Source organism: Salvelinus alpinus, chromosome 14, assembly GCF_045679555.1.
Source record: "Salvelinus alpinus chromosome 14, SLU_Salpinus.1, whole genome shotgun sequence".
NCBI classification, from domain to species: Eukaryota; Metazoa; Chordata; class Actinopteri; order Salmoniformes; family Salmonidae; genus Salvelinus; species Salvelinus alpinus.
In genome coordinates, this window is record NC_092099.1 from 2,333,520 (window position 1) to 2,352,722 (window position 19,203).

At 42.2% G+C, this 19,203-nt stretch overlaps 1 protein-coding gene across 11 annotated transcripts in view; it reads left to right on the forward strand.

Moving 5' to 3' along the window:
• Nucleotides 1-19,203, forward strand: part of pcbp3 (poly(rC) binding protein 3) — a 124,151-nt gene that overhangs the window by 64,863 nt on the left and 40,085 nt on the right. For 6 of the 11 annotated variants that reach the window (XR_011667701.1, XR_011667702.1, XR_011667703.1 and 3 more), the window contains exons 3-10: nucleotides 2,427-2,596; nucleotides 2,839-2,905; nucleotides 12,169-12,192; nucleotides 12,293-12,325; nucleotides 12,426-12,542; nucleotides 13,066-13,197; nucleotides 13,610-13,738; nucleotides 15,559-15,633. Coding sequence is in view for 8 of the 11 variants with exons in the window: in XM_071340154.1 (XP_071196255.1) it covers nucleotides 2,559-2,596; nucleotides 2,839-2,905; nucleotides 12,169-12,192; nucleotides 12,293-12,325; nucleotides 12,426-12,542; nucleotides 13,066-13,197; nucleotides 13,610-13,738; nucleotides 15,559-15,633 (615 nt within the window). In the remaining 3 variants the exon portion in view is untranslated. Of the gene's footprint in view, nucleotides 1-2,426; nucleotides 2,597-2,838; nucleotides 2,906-10,283; nucleotides 10,364-12,168; nucleotides 12,193-12,292; nucleotides 12,326-12,425; nucleotides 12,543-13,065; nucleotides 13,198-13,609; nucleotides 13,739-15,558; nucleotides 15,634-19,203 lie in introns of those variants that run through there. The other 5 variants (XM_071340157.1, XM_071340159.1, XM_071340158.1 and 2 more) reach the window with 2 other exon arrangements.

Sequence of the window (19,203 nt, forward strand, 5' to 3'; positions counted from 1 at the left end):
GTCAAAATTAAGTTGTCACTTAAGGATCAGTGTATTTACACCAATAGTATGTGGACACACCTTCAAATTTGTGGATTTGGCTATTTAAGCCACAACCGTTGCTGAGAGGTGTATAAAATCGAGCACACAGCCATACAATCTACATAGACAAACATTGGCAGTATAATGACGCAAACTGGAGAGCTCAGTGACTTTCAATGTGGCACCGTCGTAGGATGCCACCTTTCCACCAAGACAGTTGACATCAAATGTCTGCTCTGCTAAAGTTGCCCCGGTGAACTGTAAATGCTGTTATTGTGAAGTGGAAACGTCTAGGAGCAACAACGGCTCAGCCGCGAAGTGGTAGGCCACACAAGCTCACAGAACGGGACTGCCGAGTGCTGAAGCACGAAGTGCGTGAAAATTGTCTGTCCTCGGTTGCAACACTCACTACCGAGTTCCAAACTGCCTCTTGAAGCAACGTCAGCACAAGAACTGTTCGTCGTCAGTTTCATGAAATGGGTTTCCATGGCAGAGCAGCCGCACACAACCCTAAGATCACCATGCGCAATGCCAAGCGTTGGCTGGAGTGGTGTAAAGCCACAGAGTCGCCATTGGACTCTGGAGCAGTGAAAACACGTTCTCTGGATTGATGAATCAGCTTCATCATCTGGCAGTCTGACGGACGAATCTGGGTTTGGCGGATGCCAGGAGAACGCTACCTGCCCGAATGCATAGTGTGAACTATAATGTTTGGTGGAGGAGGAATAGTTGTCTGGGGCTGTTTTTCATGGTTCGGGCTAGGCCCCTTAGTTCCAGTGAAGGAAAATCTAAACCCTACAGCATACAATTACATTCTAGATGATTCTGTGCTTCTAACTTTGTGGCAACAGTTTGGGGAAGGCTCTTTCCTGTTTCAGCATGACAATGCCCCCCGTGCACAAAGCGAGGTCCATACAGAAACGGTTTGTCGAGATTAGTGTGGAAGAACTTCGCTGGCCTGCACAGAGCCCTGACTTCAACCCCATCAAACACCTTTGGAATGAATTGGAACACCGACTGCTATCCAGGCCTAATCGCCCAACATCACTGCCCGACCTCACTAATAATCTTGCAGCAGGCTCCGCAGCAGGCTCCGAAGCAGGCTCCGCAGCAATGTTCCAACATCTAGTTGAAGCCTTCCTAGAAGAGTGGAGACTGTTATAGCAGCAAAGGGGGGACCAACTAAATATAAATGTCCATCATTTTGGAATGAGATTTTTGATGAGCAGGTGTCCAGATACTTCTGGTCATGTAGTGTATGTAAGCTGCTACATTGTATTGACTTCAGGTGAGCTTGGACACTTTTTCTGTACTTTGATCCAGGTACTTAAATGAGGAAGTCAAAATTGGAAGCCCCGAAATCAGGGTTGGGTAGGCTACTTTCTAATCAGGGTTGGGTAGGCTACTTTCTCTGTTACAGTAACTAGTTACCTGACCAACATTTTAAACAGTAACATAACTTTTGGATTATGCAAACTTAGTACCCTTCACAAACATCCCTTCTGAATGTAAAAGTAGTCCAATAAGTAATCATCTAGTTTTTTAAAAAGTATCTGTAATCTGATTACAATATTTTAACTGTTAACATAACTAATGTTACAGCGATTGTTTTCCGTAATCAGATTACATGTTAGTGATTACATGTAATCAGTTACTCCCCAACCCTTCCCGAAATTCATAGCCAAGTGTGGAGGTGATGGATTTGCTGTCATTATGCAATTTGAGCTTCAGCGCAGTCCTGTGAAATATGATTATAGGATCTTAGCAAGGCTGCTGAAATCATTTTTAGACTGTGGCTTTAAATCACTTTCCAGCACTGGTGCACTGAAAACCCCCTCTTGCTGAGAAGTCTGTCTGCCATGCCGGATGTTAAAGGTGTTTTAAAAAAGTACAGTGGCAAGTGTACGATTGAGTTGACATCTACTTGGGATGGTCACTAATTTCATGTGTTCGTTGTAAAACTTTTCTTATTGATTCATTTGATCCTACTTGTAACAACATCTGAGAAGCCTGTCCTGAATACAGTTTGAGAGGTGCTCCCTCTTGTGTTATAAACTCTCATGAAGATGATCCGTCATATCTATTCAAGCAGATTAGACCAGCATCAAAGTCAATTCCAGCTATTTCAGTACATGGCTGGAATGAAACCCAATTAGATTTTAAATTGACTTTTTGAAATGTTATTATAGACAATCTCCTTCATGTAAACTGAAATTACATTTATGTACTAAATTGTCTGGAATCCAAATTAAATGGACCCAACATGAATGGTTATTATTGTCGTGTTCTGTATGGAAGAATTGGGTAATCATGTCTAAAATCAGTCACTCGAACCTAAACTTTGATTAGCTGATTGAATGACCTAACCTTTCTGGGTATGTTGGTATCTCCTTGTTGTGTTCCAGGTGACTGGCTGGCTTCTGTACCATCACACTCCTCCCATTCCTGAGGAAACCCTCTTCACGACCACACTCCTCCTCTCTTCACCTCCACTCCCATTATGGAACCCAACAAAGTCCAGCCAGAGGGCGGCCTCAATGTCACCCTCACCATCCGCCTCCTCATGCACGGCAAAGTAAGCAATCTCCAGTCTTCATGCGGGCGTCGGATATGGGGGTGGGTGCTAGTGGATCTGGGCAGGTGTGATGTAGTCGATGTTTGTACGACCTTTTCATTTGGATGTGTATGTTTTGTAGCGTTTATAAAACATGAATTAAAATGAAAAATAGTAATCTCCTACACTATAATGTTATCTCACAACCAAACAGAAGCTAGATAGAAATGTGGTTGGAATGATTGTTGTTGTTAATTGGCAAGCTGGCTGCCGGTGACTCAGCTGCTGTCCTTCTGGGTGATGCTGAGTGCATGTGACCATGGAGGAGAGGTGAGTGTTAGCGCTCAAAGCCATCACTGCCCAGCTTCCCTAGTCGTACTGCACCATACCAAGATGATAGAGAGTGATTGCATGCATATTTTAATTTGGCAACAGTTAGATTGGGTAGCTGTTCGACCTTTGCAAGTACATTGCAATTGCCACTTGGGCTCTTTGCTAGTGAATATGAAGGGATGCCTCGAAAAGCTGTGGTAACACTTTATATTAAGGCTCCTTATTAAACCATTTATAAGCAGTTTATAAAGTGTACTTACCATATATTAATCATTGTTCTTACATTTGTAAATGTCAATAAGCAATATTTTAAGTCATTTACGCATTTATCAACACTATTTTAAACGATGTATTATTGATTCATAAGATAAATAATAAGGTGTTTGATCATAGTATATTCACAATGTGTAAATTATTAATAATGTACTTATAAACCAGCTATAAAGGAGTTATTGTCAACTCTTTTGATTATTTATAAGGCATTTGTTAATGGTTGATTCATATTTTGACTGAGCATTTATTTACATATCTTTAAATGTATTTATAATATTTCATGAATGGGATATTTATTAATTGGTAATGAGTGCCTTTGTAAATGTGAATACATGCACTTACTAATACCTCAGTTGATGATTAACGTAAATCCTTATAAACCATTGACAAATTATTAATCAACTACTTTGCAGCCCCTAATCTGCACTATACACACTGATTATGCCAAACAACCATTAGGAACCCGTAACGACCGACGCTGGAGTGGAGAAGCAGGTACGGGGAGTTGACATTTAATTAGGAATAGATAGAGAACAAGACAGGAGCAGCGTCAGCAAACGGGTATACATCGACAATTGACAATTAATGCAGCAGCGGGGAACAGAGGTGGGAAACTAACAAATATAGGGGAGGTAAAAAACAGGTGATTGAGTCCAGGTGAGTCCAATAATACGCTGATGCATGTGACGGGGAAAGGCAGGTGTGCGTACTGATGGTGGCAGGAGTACGTAATGCTGGGAGCCTGGCGCACAAGGGAGAGCGGGAGCAGGCGTGATTAGAACCCCCCCTCAGAATAGCCTGGTGGGCCGTTCTTGATACACACGGGAAACTGTTGAGCGTGAAAAACCCAGGGGCGTTGCAGTTCTTGACACAAACTGGTGCATCTGGCACCTACTACCATACCCTGTTCGAAGGCACTTTAATATTTGTTATTGCACTTTCACACTCTGAATGGCACACATACACAATCCATGTCTCAATTGTCTCAAGGCTTAAACATCCTTGTGTAACCTGTCTCCTCCCCTTCATCTACACTGATTGAAGTGGATTTAACAAGTGACATCATTGAGGGATAATAGCTTTCACCTGGATTCACCTGGTCAGTCTGTGTCATGGAAAGAGCAGGTGTTCTTAATGTTTTGTATACTCACTTGAAGTTCAGTCCTATGCCAAAATGTTTTCACCGCGGTGATGGACAAGGGATATTGCTTGAAAATGTACCCTAATCCAGGGATAGAAGGTGTCGCTGTACTCCTAACTTCCCCATTATCCAAGCTGCAAAATCGATAAAATATATATGTTTTTATTAAACTACCTTTTTTAAGCATGCTAGGCTAGCGTGGAGCATCAGGTAATGTCTACTAATGTGGCCAGCTTTTGGGGAGGAGCAAGTCATTTATAAATGCTCAGAAAGTATATATATAGTGCACACTTTAGATTAAATGGTTTAGAAGTGGTTTATAAGGATCTACATTAATCATCAACTGAGGTATTAGTAAGTGCATGTATTCACATTTATAAATGCACAGATGCAAACAAAAAAATGCAAATCCATTAGGTGGCACTTCCACTGATTTTAATGCAGGGCAACTGAAATCAGTTTTACCAAATTTTTACCTGCTTATTTTTACCAGCATGTCATTCCTACTTACGAGCAAAAACTCAAACAGGAAGTACCAGTGACGAGCTCAATACGAAAGTGGTCTTATGAAGCGGATGCTAAACTACAGGACAGTTTCACATGTACAGACCGGAATATGTTGCAGGATTCATCCAATAACATTGAGTATTTTACCACCTCAGCCACCAGCTTCATTAATAAGTGCATCGACGATTTTGTCCCCACAATGACTGTACATACATATTCCAGCATATTCCAGCGAGAAGCTATGGATTACAGACAACATCCGCACTGAGCTAAAGGCTAGAGTTGTCGCTTTCAAGGAGCGGTACACTAATCCGGATGCTTATAAGAAATCCCGCTACGACCTCATTGGATGTGGCAAGGCTGGCAAACTATCACGGATTACAGAGGGGAACCCAGTCGCGAGCTGCCCAGTGAGTCAGATGAGCTACACTAAACAAAAATATGAATGCAACATGCAACAATTTCAAAGACTTTACTGAGTTACTGTTAAAATAAGGAAATAATTCAATTGAAATAAATGTATTAGGCTCTAATCTATGGATTTCACATAACTGGGATTACAGACATGCATCTGTTGGTCACAATAACCTTAAAATAAGGTAGGGGCATGGATCAGATAACTAGTTAGTATCTGGTGTGACCACCATTTGCCTCATCTAGTCCGACACATCTTCTTCTCATAGAGTTGATCAGGCTGTTGATTGTGGTCTGTGGAATTTTGTCCCGGTCCTCTTCAATGGCTGTGCAAAGTTGCTGGATAGTAGCGGGAACTGGAACGCACTTCCAGGAATTGTGTACAGATCCTTGCGACATGAGGTGATGCTAGCGGATGAATGGCACAACAATGGGCCTAAGGATCTTGTCACGGAGCATTCAAATTGCCATTGATAAAATGCAATGTTGTTTGTTGTCCATAGTTTATGCCTGCCCATACCATAACCCCACCGCCATCATGGGGCACTCTGTTCACAAAGTTGACATCAGCAAACCACTCGCTCACACGACGCCATACATGCTGTTGGCCATCTGCCCGGTACAGCTGAAACCGGGATTAATCCGTGAAAAGCACACTTCTCCAGTGTGCCAGTGGCCATTGACGGTCAGCATTTGCTCACAGAAGTCGGTTACAATGACGAACAGCAGTCAGGTCAAGACGCTGGTGAGGACATCGAGCATGCAGATGAGCTTCCCTGAGATTGTTTCTGACAGTTTTTGCAGAAATGTGTCGGTTGTGCAAACCCGCAGTTTCATCAGCTGTCCGGGTGGCTGGACTCAGACGAAGTTAGCTCATTGAACATTGGACGTTGAACATTCAATTCTCTGGCAACAGCTCTGGTGGACATTCCTGCAGTCAGCATGACAATTGCATGTTCCCTCAAAACATAAGACATCTGTGGCATTGTGCTGTATGACAAAACTGCACATTTTAGTGTGGCCTTTTATTGTCCCTTTATAATCATCATGCTGTTTAATCAGCTTCTTGAAATGCCACACCTGTCAAGTGTATGGATTATCATGGCAAAGGAGAAATGCTCACTAACAAGGATGTAAGCAAATTTCTGCGCAACATTTGAGATAAATAAGCTATTTGTGCGTATGGAATATTTCTGGGTTATTTTATTTCAGCTCATGAAAAATGGGACTAACATTTTACATGTTGCGTTTATATTTTTGTTCAGTATAAATTTCTTCTATGCTCGCTTCGAAGCAAGCAACATTGAACCATGCATGAGAGCACCAGCAGTTCCCGACAACTCTGTAAACTCGCTCCCCATAGCCGATGTGAGTAAAACCTTTAAACAGGTTAACATTCAGAAGGCCGCATTACCAGGGCGCATTACTAGGAATTCCCTGGACGCGTACTCGGAGCATGCTCTGACCAGCTGGCGGGTGCCCTTCACTTTTTCACATTTTCAACCTCTCCCTGATCCAGTCTGTAATACCTACAGTACATGTTTCAAGCAGACCACCATAGTCCCTGTGCCCAAGAACGGCATGGTAACCTGTCTAAATGACTATCGCCCGTAGCACTCACATTTGCAGCCATGAAGTGCTTTGAAAGGCTGGTCATGGCTCACATCAACACCATCATCCAATACACTCTGGTCCAACTGCAATTTGCATACTGCCCCAACAGGTCCACAGATGACACAATCTCTGTTGTATTCCACAATGCCACCTCACACCTTGAGAAGAGGAACACCTATGTGACAATGCTGTTCATTGACTACAGCCCAGCGTTTAACACCATAGTGCCCTCCAAGCTTATCACTAAGCTCAGGACCCTGGGACTGAACACCTCCCTCTGCAACTGGATCCTGGACTTCCTGATGGCCCACCCCCGGGTGGTGAGGGAAGGCAACAATACATCCACCACGCTGACCCTCAACACAGGGGCCCCTCAGGGGTGCGTGCTTATGCCCCTTCTATACTCCCTGTTCACCCACGACTTTGTGGCCGCGCACGACTCCAACATCATCATTACGTTTGCTGATGACATGACGGTGGTAGGCCTGATCACAGACGACGATGAGACTGCCTATAGAGAGGAGGTCAGTGACCTGGCAATGTGGTGCCAGAACAACAACCTCTCCCTCAAACGTCAGCAAGAGAAAGGAGCTGATCGTGGACTACAGGAAACGGGAGCCGAGCATGCCTCCATCCACATCGACAGGGCTGTAGAGGAGATAGTAGAGAGCTTCAAGTTCCTCATTGTCCACATCACTAAGGAATTAACATGGTCCACACACACCAACACAGTCATGAAGAAGGCACGACAACGCCTCTCCCCCCCCAGGAGACTGAAAAGATTTTGCATAGGCCCTACAGCTGCATTGTTAAGAGCATCATGACTGGCTGCATCACAGCTTGGTATGGCAACTGCTTGGCATCCGACCCCAAGATGCTACAGAGGGTACCAGTACATAACTGGGGCAGAGCTCCCTGCCATTCAGGACCTCTATTTCAGGCGGTGTCAGAGGAAGGCCCTAAAAATTCTGTAACTAACAGGACCTTGAACACCTTCTACCCCCAAGCCATAAGACTACTAAATAGTTAACCAAAAATCTACCCGGACTATCTGCATTGACCCTTTTTGGACTTAGTCTTTGGACTAACTCCTTTGAATCATTATTATCTATCCTGTTGCCTCGTCACTTTCCCCCTACCTATATCTACATTTCTACCTCAATTAGGTCTTAACCCTGCACTATGGACTTGGTCCTGCTAGCCCGTGTATATAGCCCAGTTATCCTTACTCATTATGTATTTGTTCATTGTGTTATTCTCTATGCATTGTTGGGAAGGGCCCATAAGAAAATATTTCCCTGTTAGTCTTGACCTGTTGTTTACGAAGCATGTGACAAATAAAAATGTATTTTATTTGACTCATTAACAATGAATAAATATCTCATTGATGATATACATAAATACATTTATAAATATGTAAAGAAATGGTCAAACCATGAGTAACAATTAGGTGGAAATTTCCACCTAGAGACATGGTGTTGAAAGGATTAATCAGCCATTACCAAATGCCTAAAAATAACCTTATGAGTTGACAAACATTCATTTTTTTATACCACAGCGTTGTTGAATACTCGTTTCTGATTGGCTAGAAGGGCATTATAGAATGGACATTAAAGCTGGACAACGGGACAGTAGGAAAAGATGTTGGGACAGTAGGAAAAGATATTGGGATAACTTGCAATCATGACATAGTAAGCGCCTACACATGCAGACCATATTTGCGACAAACTTATAGAAAGCTAAACCAATAACTACACAAACTTAAATTCAATGAGTTGTAAACGCAGGTCCGACGAGGAAAAAACATAGCTAGCTAGCTAGCGTTGATTTGTTTTTGCAGAGACATTTTTGGGGGTGCATCTAATGACCTAACATCGTCAGTGATGAGCATGAATTTCTCCAGTAACCTTCACGGCTAACCCCAACGATGTCAAATCCTCCAACATGTTTTTAGTTTGACCAGCTGTTTTCAGCAACGGATATTTTTGAATTTGGTCATCATATTGGCAGCTTTGCAAGAAGAAAAAATGTATCTCTCTTCTAGCCTTTTATTTAAAATGCTATGCGATCTCCTCATAATTAACAGTCAGTGTTGACGAGTGTCCTGACGAGAAAGCAAACTTTGATAGCTATGCCAGGCAAAATCTGCATTATCAACTCATTGGTATGGATGTATACAAATGAATGTCAATAGAAAACAACAGCTTAATTGTTATTCTGGCTGCAGAGGTCATGACTGTGTGAGCTGTAGCTAGATGGCTAGCTAGCAAGCAAGGGATAAGATCATTGCCAGCGAGAATGTAACATCATGTAACATAAATAACAAAAGACTGGGTGGCGTACATAAATATCGAAGTTATCGAACAAATGACTGGGTCACGTCTCTAGCAACCAAAAGATGAGAAAGTATGAATTCACATGCAGTACCAGTCAAAAGTTTGGACAAACCTACTCATTCCATGGTTGTTCTTTATTTTTTACTATTTTCTACATTGTAGAATAATAGTGAAGACATCTAAACTATGAAATAACACAAATGGAATCACGTAGTAACCCAAAAAGTGTGAAACAAATTAAAATATATAGAATTTTTGAGATTCTTCAAAATAGCCACCCTTTGCCTTGATGACAGCTTTGCACACGCTTGGCATTCTCTCAACCAGCTTCGTGAGGTAGTCACATGGAATGCCATCATTACTTTAAGACATGAAGTTCAGTCAGTACTGAAAATCAAGAACTTTGAAAGTTTCTTCAAGTGCAGTCACAAAAACCATCAAGATCTATGATGAAACTGGCTCTCATGAGGACTGCCAGAGGAAAGGAAGAACCAGAGTTACATCTGCTGCAGAGGATAAGTTCATTAGATTTAACTGCACCTCAGATTGCAGCCCAAATAAATGCTTCACAGAGTTCAAGTAACAGACGGATCTCAACATCAACTGTTCAGAGGAGACTGCATTTATCAGGCCTTCACGGTCAAATTGCTGCAAAGAAACCACTACTAAAGGACCACAATAAGAACAAGAGACTTGCTTGGGCCAAGAAACACGTGCAATGGACATTAGACAGGTGGAAATCTGTCCTTTGGTCTGATGATTCCAAATTTGAGAATTTTAGTTCCAACCCCGCCGTGTCTTTGTGAGACGCAGAGTAGGTGAATGGATGATCTTGGCATGTGTGGTTCCCACCGTGAAGCATGGAGGAGGAGGTGTGATGGTGTGGGGGTGCTTTTCTGGTGACACTATCAGTGATTTATTCAGAATTTAAGGCACACATAACCAGCATAACTATCACAGTATTCTACAGCGATACACCATCCCATCTGGTTTGCGCTTAGTGGGACTATCATTTGTTTTTTAACAGGATAATGAAGCAAAATACACCACCAGGCTGTGTAAGGGCTACTTGACCAAGGAGAGTGATGGGATGCTGCATCTGATGACCTGTCCTCCACAATCACACCATCTCAACCCAGTTGAAATCCCAGTAAAAATTCACAGTATTAGGTCAGTTAGGATCACCACTTTATTTTAAGAATGTTAAATGTCAGAACAATAGTAGAGAATTATTTATTTAAGCTTTTATTTCTTTCATCACATTCCCAGTGGGTCAGAAGTTTACATACACTTAATTAGTATTTGGTAGCATTGCCTTTAAATTGTTTAACTTGGGTCAAACATTTCGGTTAGCCTTCCACATGATTCCCACAATAAGTTGGGTGAATTTTGGCCCATTTTTCCTGACAGAGCTGATTAGGTTTGTAGGCCTCCTTGCTCGCACACGCTTTTTCAGTTCTGCCCACACATTTTCTACAGGATTGATGTCAGGGATTTGTGATGGCCACTCCAATACCTTGACTTTGTTGTCCTTAAGCTATTTTTCCACAACTTTGGAAGTATGCTTGGGGTCATTGTCCATTTGGAAGACCCATTTACAACCAAGCTTTAACTTCCTGACTGATGTCTTGAGATGTTGCTTCAATATATCTATATATATATTATATATTATATTCAATATCATTAATTTTCCTCCCTCATGATGGCATCTATTTTGTGAAGTGCACCAGTCCCTCTTGCAGCAAAGCACCCCCACAACATGATGCTGCCACCCCCGTGCTTCACAGTAGGGATGGTGTTCTTCGGCTTGGAAGCATCCCGCTTTTTCCTCCAAACATAATGATGGTCATTATGGCCAAACAATTCTATTTTTGTTTCATCAGACCAGAGGATATTTCTCCAAAATGTACGATCTTTGTCCCCATGTTCAGTTGCAAACCGTAGTCTGGCTTTTTTATGGCGGTTTTGGAGCAGTGGCTTCTTCCTTGCTGAGAGGCCTTTCAGGGTATGTCGATATAGGACTCGTTTTACTGTGGATATAGATACTTGCACCTGTTTCCTCCAGCATCTCACAAGGTCTTTTGCTGTTGTTGTGGGATTGATTTTCACTTTTCGCACCAAAGTACGTTCATTTCTAGGAGACAGAACGCGTCTCCTTCCTGAGCGGTATGACGGCTGCGTGGTCCCATGGTGTTTATACTTGCGTACTATTGTTTGTACAGATGAACGTGGTACCTTCAGGCGTTTGGAAATGTATCCCAAGGATGAATCAGACTTGTGGAGGTCTACACATTTTTTTCTGAGGTCTTGACTGATTTCTTTTGATTTCCCCATGATGTCAAGCAAAGCGGCACTGAGTACGAAGGTAGGCCTTGAAATACATCCACAGGTACACCTCCAGTTGACTCAAATTATGTCAATTAACCTATCAGAAGCTTCTAAAGCCATGACATCATTTTCTGGAATTTTCTAAGCTGTTTAAAGGCACAGTCAACTTTGTGTATGTACATTTCTTACCCACTGAAATTGTGATACAGTGAATTATAAGTGAAATAATCTGTCTGTAAACAATTGTTGGAAAACTTACTTGTGTCATGCACAAAGTAGATGTCCCAACCGACTTGCCAAAACTATAGTTTGTAAACAAGAAATTTGTGGAGGTTTAATGACTCCAACCTAAGTGTATGTAAACTTCCGACTCCAACTGTAGCTGGTTAAGTACATTAGTAGTTCATTATAAATCCTTTACAAATTGTGAACATACTATGATCAAATACCTTATTAAATAAATCATTTACTAATTTAAAAAAATGTTAAGTAAACTCTTTACAAAGTGTTTATAAATGATTTATTAAGGAACCTTAATATGAAGTGTTACCAAAGCAGTGTCAATAACCTTATTGTTAGCATTGAGATGACCTTAAAATGTTAATAACAACTACTGTTTTATGTTTATGTTCCCTTATTTGTATTAGGAGGTTGGAAGTATTATTGGCAAGGTATGCAAGAGTTCGTATTTATCACTCACTTGTACATAACACAATCACAAGAATAATAGTTACTTGAGATTACTGTAAACATTGAATGTTTTTATACCAGAAAGGGGAAACAGTGAAGAAAATGCGCGAGGAGGTGCGTTGTCAATCCCTCTTTTCTTCCATTATACACTTTTATCATGATAGTTACAATGAATCCAAGGGCTGCTCATAATGACGTCTGTTATTATTCACAGAGCGGAGCACGAATCAACATATCTGAGGGCAACTGCCCCGAGAGGATCGTCACCATCACCGGCCCAACAGACGCCATCTTTAAGGCCTTTGCCATGATTGCCTATAAATTTGAGGAGGTATCATCATTTCTCTTGTCCTAAGTAACTGCTATACGCAGAGGCAGGAGTGCTACCACTGATTGGGTTTAGGACACATAGAGAATAGCTTCAGATGGTGCTCTCCTTGGGAGGGTTGCTGATTTTGTCTTCATATTCAGAAGAATTCAAGGCACTCTTCAACCTTGAAATAATATAAAATGTCTTAATTAGTTTGGCATAGTAACAGGGATTAATAGAAACATGAAACAATTTGTTTGTGAAGCCTGTATGTTAAGCCAAAAAGTTTGCCAGGTTTTTCTATTTTTAATCCCTGTGGGTATGCCAATTTAATAAAAGCATTTAACATTTAGGCAAAAAAATATATATATTATGAAGAATAACCTCCTTTACTTCCTTTAACCGTGGTCCAACAAAACCGATTTGCCAACAAAAGGGAGAAACATAAATGGCCGTGGAAAGAAGGTGTCGTAAACATCAAAGTAAAATATGTCTTACACAGGCAACTGTTTCTTATGCTTGACCAGATTATATCCCATTCCAGGATATAATCAATTCCATGAGCAACAGTCCAGCCACCAGCAAGCCCCCTGTTACTCTGCGTCTGGTGGTGCCAGCCAGCCAGTGTGGATCTCTCATTGGGAAGGGTGGATCCAAGATAAAGGAGATGAGAGAGGTACGGTACAGTACAGGTACAGTAGCAGGCTATACCATGAACATCAGACATGGATCATGGAATCAAGATGATGCCAAGATTGTTTGCATTCTGATTCTTTACCCTTCTACCAGAAGTGTGCACTTGCTCAGTCCTCAATTGACTATACTTCACTTCTGTCTTATGACTGTTGCCTATACTAAATAAACCCAACAAACGTGTCATACTAGTCAATGCCCCTCACCGTGTGACTTGAGTTGTCAATGGCTCTGTGTCTTTGTGAGTGCGACCTTATGATGTTATTTCCAATATCAATGTGATCTGTACATGTTGATTGTCTTTACTCAGGAGCTCAAGATGCGAGATAGATAAGGTCAATTTACAGTAAGTGAATTGAACTGGAACTATGTCTCACTGTGCCATCTCTCCCCAGTCCACAGGGGCACAGGTTCAGGTGGCAGGGGACATGCTGCCTAACTCCACAGAGCGTGCCGTGACAATCTCTGGGACCCCTGAAGCCATAATCCAGTGTGTCAAACAAATCTGTGTGGTCATGCTGGAGGTAAAGTATGTTGGAGGGAGAGGACATTTTCAGTGCAATAAAATGGGAATTTAGCCATTTCCCCAGTACGCGTGCTTAGCCAAACCCACATAGCCAGAACAAAGATACAGAGAGAGCCATGCTACTGCTGGCACTCTGAATGGTCTCTGTCCCTAGTCACCTTCCAAAATACTCCTGCTGTGATGGTTAAAAAAAAATCTGACATAATGGACTGAACATAATATAGTAATTCCCCAGTAACAACTTTGTAGTTCCAGAAGTTTCAGGGGTAAGACAAAACCAACGTGTGTGCTCTGACAGAGAGACCTGGATGAATCAATTCAATCATTTTAAATGAACATCACATTTAGAAATAAAACCTTAATTCAAATATCCTACCTCACAACATGGGAAGAGTGTTATTTTGCCTTTAACTCAGAAATGTGGTCGAGACACAGCTTTTGATCGAATCAGTCAACTAGTTATTATTGCCCCGATTTTCCCCATCGAAGTCAACAATTTCTTGTTCCTGGTTGGACGGAAATAGGTTCCGTTACTCATTTTGGATGCCGATGTGTTTATATTTAGGTGCATGTCACGATCGTCTTGATAAGAGAGAGAGGACCAAGGCGCAGCGCGTGAAAAATACATCTTCTCTTTATTAGAAGAAGGACAACGAAACAAAACAACAAACGTGAAGCTATAAGGACTAAGTGCAAACATGACACATAGACACATAGACAATTACCCACAAAACCCCAATGCCTATGACTGCCTTAAATATGGCTCTCAATCAGAGACAATGAACCACAGCTGCCTCTAATTGAGAACCAATCTAGGCAACCATAGACATAACTAGACAACTACACTAGACACTACAAAAACACATACATTCCCCATGTCACACCCTGACCTAACTAAAAAACATAAAGAAAACAAAGAATACTAAGGCCAGGGCGTGACAGTGCAGGAGCATATTCTATAAACAGAAGTTCAAGCAGTAGAAAATTTGAGGTACAAGTATTCAACTCCGGTGAGCTCCTGCCCAAGTCAAGCGCTGCTGGTTGATAGTCTACTTACTAATGTACAGATTATTCTTGTCTGGTAACCAGTTAAACTGACATGTAACTTTTGTCTTACAAAGGCTAGTGATACAATCTGATGGAGTTAATCATCACCCAAAGTGTGTGTGTACTGCCACATTAAGGCTGTGTTAATACATCTTTTCTAAGAGCCCAATATCCTATATTTTTTCTGACTTTCCACACTCAGTTTTATGTGACCCATATCAGATTTGCACATTCACACTGATGTAGCCTCTGAAATATCACACAGATGCAATGCTCATTTCCTGTCCGTGTTCCTTTAATGTTTTGGGGGGTTGTTGTGGTAACGGCAGGTCACGCAAAAAAACAAACATCAGATCTGAGGTTGCTAATGGAACATCGGAATTGTATCAGGATTGAGAACTACATACGAAAATGTGGAATAAGTCAAAACTCAAAAGATCAGATTCCATGTGGTTTTTGCTGTTAGCACATTCAGCTGCAGCTGCCCCTATACTTTACATTATTGAAACACCCAGCCGTCTTTCAATATTTTTTTTCAAGATATGGCGAGTAGAATGCTAGTCAGGGACAGACAAACTCCTCACAAAAACACCGGGCTGGGAAAACACACCTGTCTGAAACGGCACCCTAATCCCTCTATAATGCACAATTTAGGTGACATGTAATCTGATGTAATCTTTGTCTCCCTCGTCTCTCTTGTCAAACCCACGGCCACACACTCAGTCCTGGTCTAACGCTCTTTCTGTGTCTTCCCTCTTCCTCTTCTCCTAGTCCCCACCGAAAGGTGCCACCATTCCCTACCGCCCAAAGCCCGCCTCCACCCCCGTCATTTTTTCAGGTGGCCAGGTAAGAGCCGAGCTGCTGGTGGCATCCGCAGCCAACATCAGCCTTTTATTCCAGCACCAGCCACTGCCTGTTAGTGCACTCAGGTTTTCTGACCTTCACACTCACTCGCATTCCGGCCCCCCTTCTTGTAAAGCCCCAATGTACAACGTTCAGAGCAGCCACGATAGTCAGCGTGGCCCTTTATTACATTCTAACAAACATTGTTTGATTGGCTCTTATCTAGTCGTGGCCGTCTATATGACGTATAGACTATCACGGCCTGTGGCTATGAACTTTGCCGCAACCTAAATGTAAGGCAGGGTAAAGCTAGGCCAAGAGGGAGGGAGGGATATAGTGAAGGACCTTGTCGCAGATTACTACTCAATAGAGGGCCATTATAGTTTGCAACGGTGGTGCTTTAGGACCCCTGTTCACAGAGGTTTTCGTTCCGACTTTCACTTAATTCTGTTCTATTCATTTCAAGTCCACCTCTTGACAGTAGCATTGAAATGATAACCGGGGGTTGGGATGTGGGGTTGGAAGAATTACCTGCAAAATGAGGGGTCCTTTGGGATGTCAAGACCGAAATGAACAGCATGGCTATTGGACAGCATGGCTATTGGACTATTAACACGACGAGGGGTCCTTTAGGATGTCAGGGCCGAAATGAACAGCATGGCTATTGGACTTTTTAAAACACCTTTGTGGGTTAACCATCGAAAGAGAGAATTTAAGTTCAGATTGTGTTTCAAAACACTCCTAACTAATGACTTGCATGCAAGCTCTACTTGTACAGTGCACCCCTCCTCTTTCAAAAATATATAATATCCTTTTAACATTCCTGATGACTTGTTAACATCTTTTTAAAGGTAGACTCAGCGATATGACGTACACTACATTGCCAAAAGTATGTGGACACCTGCTCGTAGAACATCTCATTCAAAAATGATTGGCATTAACATGGAGTTGGTGTCCCCTTTGCTGCTATAACAGCCTTGATCAAAGTTGCTTGGACAGAGCTAAAATGAATCATTGACATATTCTGTGCAACTACGCTGCCAGCTACTAACTATTTGTTTAGTAAGGCCTTCAAGCATTTTAAGTAGTAGATCAGAACTACATTTTCTGTGCACTTTTTGTGAATATATATAGGGAGTCAGAAACAGGGTAATCCAACACAACAATATATATGCACAAACTGTAACAGGTCATGTGGCATCAAGAACAGGAGCGACCATGTTACGCTTTCTGTAGATTATCAAGTTCAAAATCTGCTTGAAAATGTCAAAGTAAGATACTCCCTTAAGCACATATGTACATGGGCAACATCAAAGAATATACTTGGTGACATTTACGACGGTGCAATGTAAAAAACTTTCTCGTCCGGGGGGAATCCTTAACAATAAATCAAATCAAATTGTATTTGTCACATGCTTCATGAAGAACAGGTGTAGACTAACAGTGAAATTATTACTTACAAGCCCTTCCCAACAATGCAGAGATTTATTTTTAAATGATAGAAAAATAGAAACAATTCTAAAATAATAACAAGGAATAAATACACAATGAGCAACGATAACTTGGCTATATACACGGGGTACCAGTACCAAGTCGATGTCCAGTGGTACGGGGTAATTGAGGTAGATAAACTACATGGCCAAAAGTATGTGGACATTTTGGGGCTTCCAATGTTGACTTCCTCATTCAAGTACCAAGAACAAAGTACAGAAAAAGTGTCCAAGCTGAAGTAAATACAATGTAGCAACTTGCATGACCAAAATATGTGGACACCTGCTCGGTGAATATCTCATTCCAAAATCATTGGCATTAATATGGAGTTGGTCTTCCCTTTGCTGCTATAACAGCCCCCGCTCTTCTGGGAAGACTTTCCACTAGATGTTGGAACATTGCTGTGGGAACTTGCTTCTGTTCAACCACAAGAGCATTAGTGAGGTCGGGCACTGATGTTGGACATACAATAATTGTCTGTTTCCTGGCCATGGACCCAAAATATCAATGTTTTGTTCCCCGAGGCACTTAGTTATCACTTTTGCCTTATGCAAGGTGCTCCATCATGTTGGAAAATTCATTTTTTGTCACCAAACTGTTCCTGAATGGTTGGGAGAGGTTGCTCTCGGAGGATGTGTTGGTACCATTCTTTATTCACGGCTGTGTTCTTAGGCAAAATTGTGAGTGAGCCCACTCCCTTGGCTGAGAAGAAACCCCACACATGAATGGTCTCTACTGTTAGCATGACATAGGACTGATGGTAGTGCTCACCTTGTCTTCTCTGGACAAGCTTTTTTCCGGATGCCCCAAACAATCGGAAAGGGGATTAATCAGAAAAATTACTTTACCCCAGTCCTCAGCAGTACAATCCCTGTACCTTTTGCAGAATATCAGTCTGTCCCTGATGTTTTTCCTGGAGAGAAGTGGCTTCTTTGCTGGCCTTCTTGACACCAGGCCATCCTCCAAAGGTTTTCGCCCCACTGTGCGTGCAGATGCTCTCACACCTGCCTGCTGCCATTCCTGAGCAAGCTCTGTACTGGTGGAGCCCCGATCCCACAGCTAAATCAACTTTAGGAGACAGTCCTGGCGTTTGCTGGTCTTTCTTGGGCGCACTGAAGCCTTCTTCACAACAATTGAACCGCTCTCCTTGAAGTTCTTGATGATCCGATAAATGGTTGATTTAGGTGCAATCTTACTGGCAGCAATACCCTTGCCTGTGAAGCCCTTTTGTGCAAAGCAATGATGACGGCACGTGTTTCCTTGCAGGTAACCATGATTGACAGAGGAAGAACAATGATTCCAAGCACCACCCTCCTTTTGAAGCTTCCAGTCTGTTTTTCGAACTCAATCAGCATGACAGAGTGATCTCCAGCCTTGTCCTCGTCAACACTTACACCTGTGTTAACGAGAGAATCTTTGCCATTTTCATGGCAAAGAGGGACTTTGCAATTAATTTGTAACATTCTGGAGTATATGCAAATTGCCATCATACAAACTGAGGCAGCAGACTTTGTGAAAATTGATATTTGTGTCATTCTCAAAACTTTTGGCCACGACTGTATGCTGTAGCGTTAAGATGTCCCTTCAATGGAACTAAGGGGCCTAGCCCAAACCATGGAAAATATCCCCAGACCATTATTACACCTACACCAAACTTTGCAGTCGGCACTATGCATTGGGACAGGTAGCGTTCTCCTAGCATCCGCCAAATTCAGATTTGTCCGTTGGACTGCCAGATGGGTGTGATTCATCACTCCAGAGAACACGTTTCCATTGCTCCAGAATCCAATGGCGGCGAGCTTTACACCACTCCAGCCGACGATTGGCATTGTGCATGGTGTGCGGCTGCTTGGGCATGGAAACCCATTTCATGAAGCTCCCGACTAACAGTTTTAGTGCTGAAGTTACTTCCAGAGGCAGTTTGGAACTCGGAGGTGAGTGTTGCAACTGAGGACTGACGTTGTTGCTCCTAGATGTTTTCACTTCAAAATAACAGCACTTACAGTTGACCGGAGCAGCTCGAGCAGGGCAGATATTTGACGGACTGACTTGTTGGAATGGTGGTATCCTATGACGGTGCCA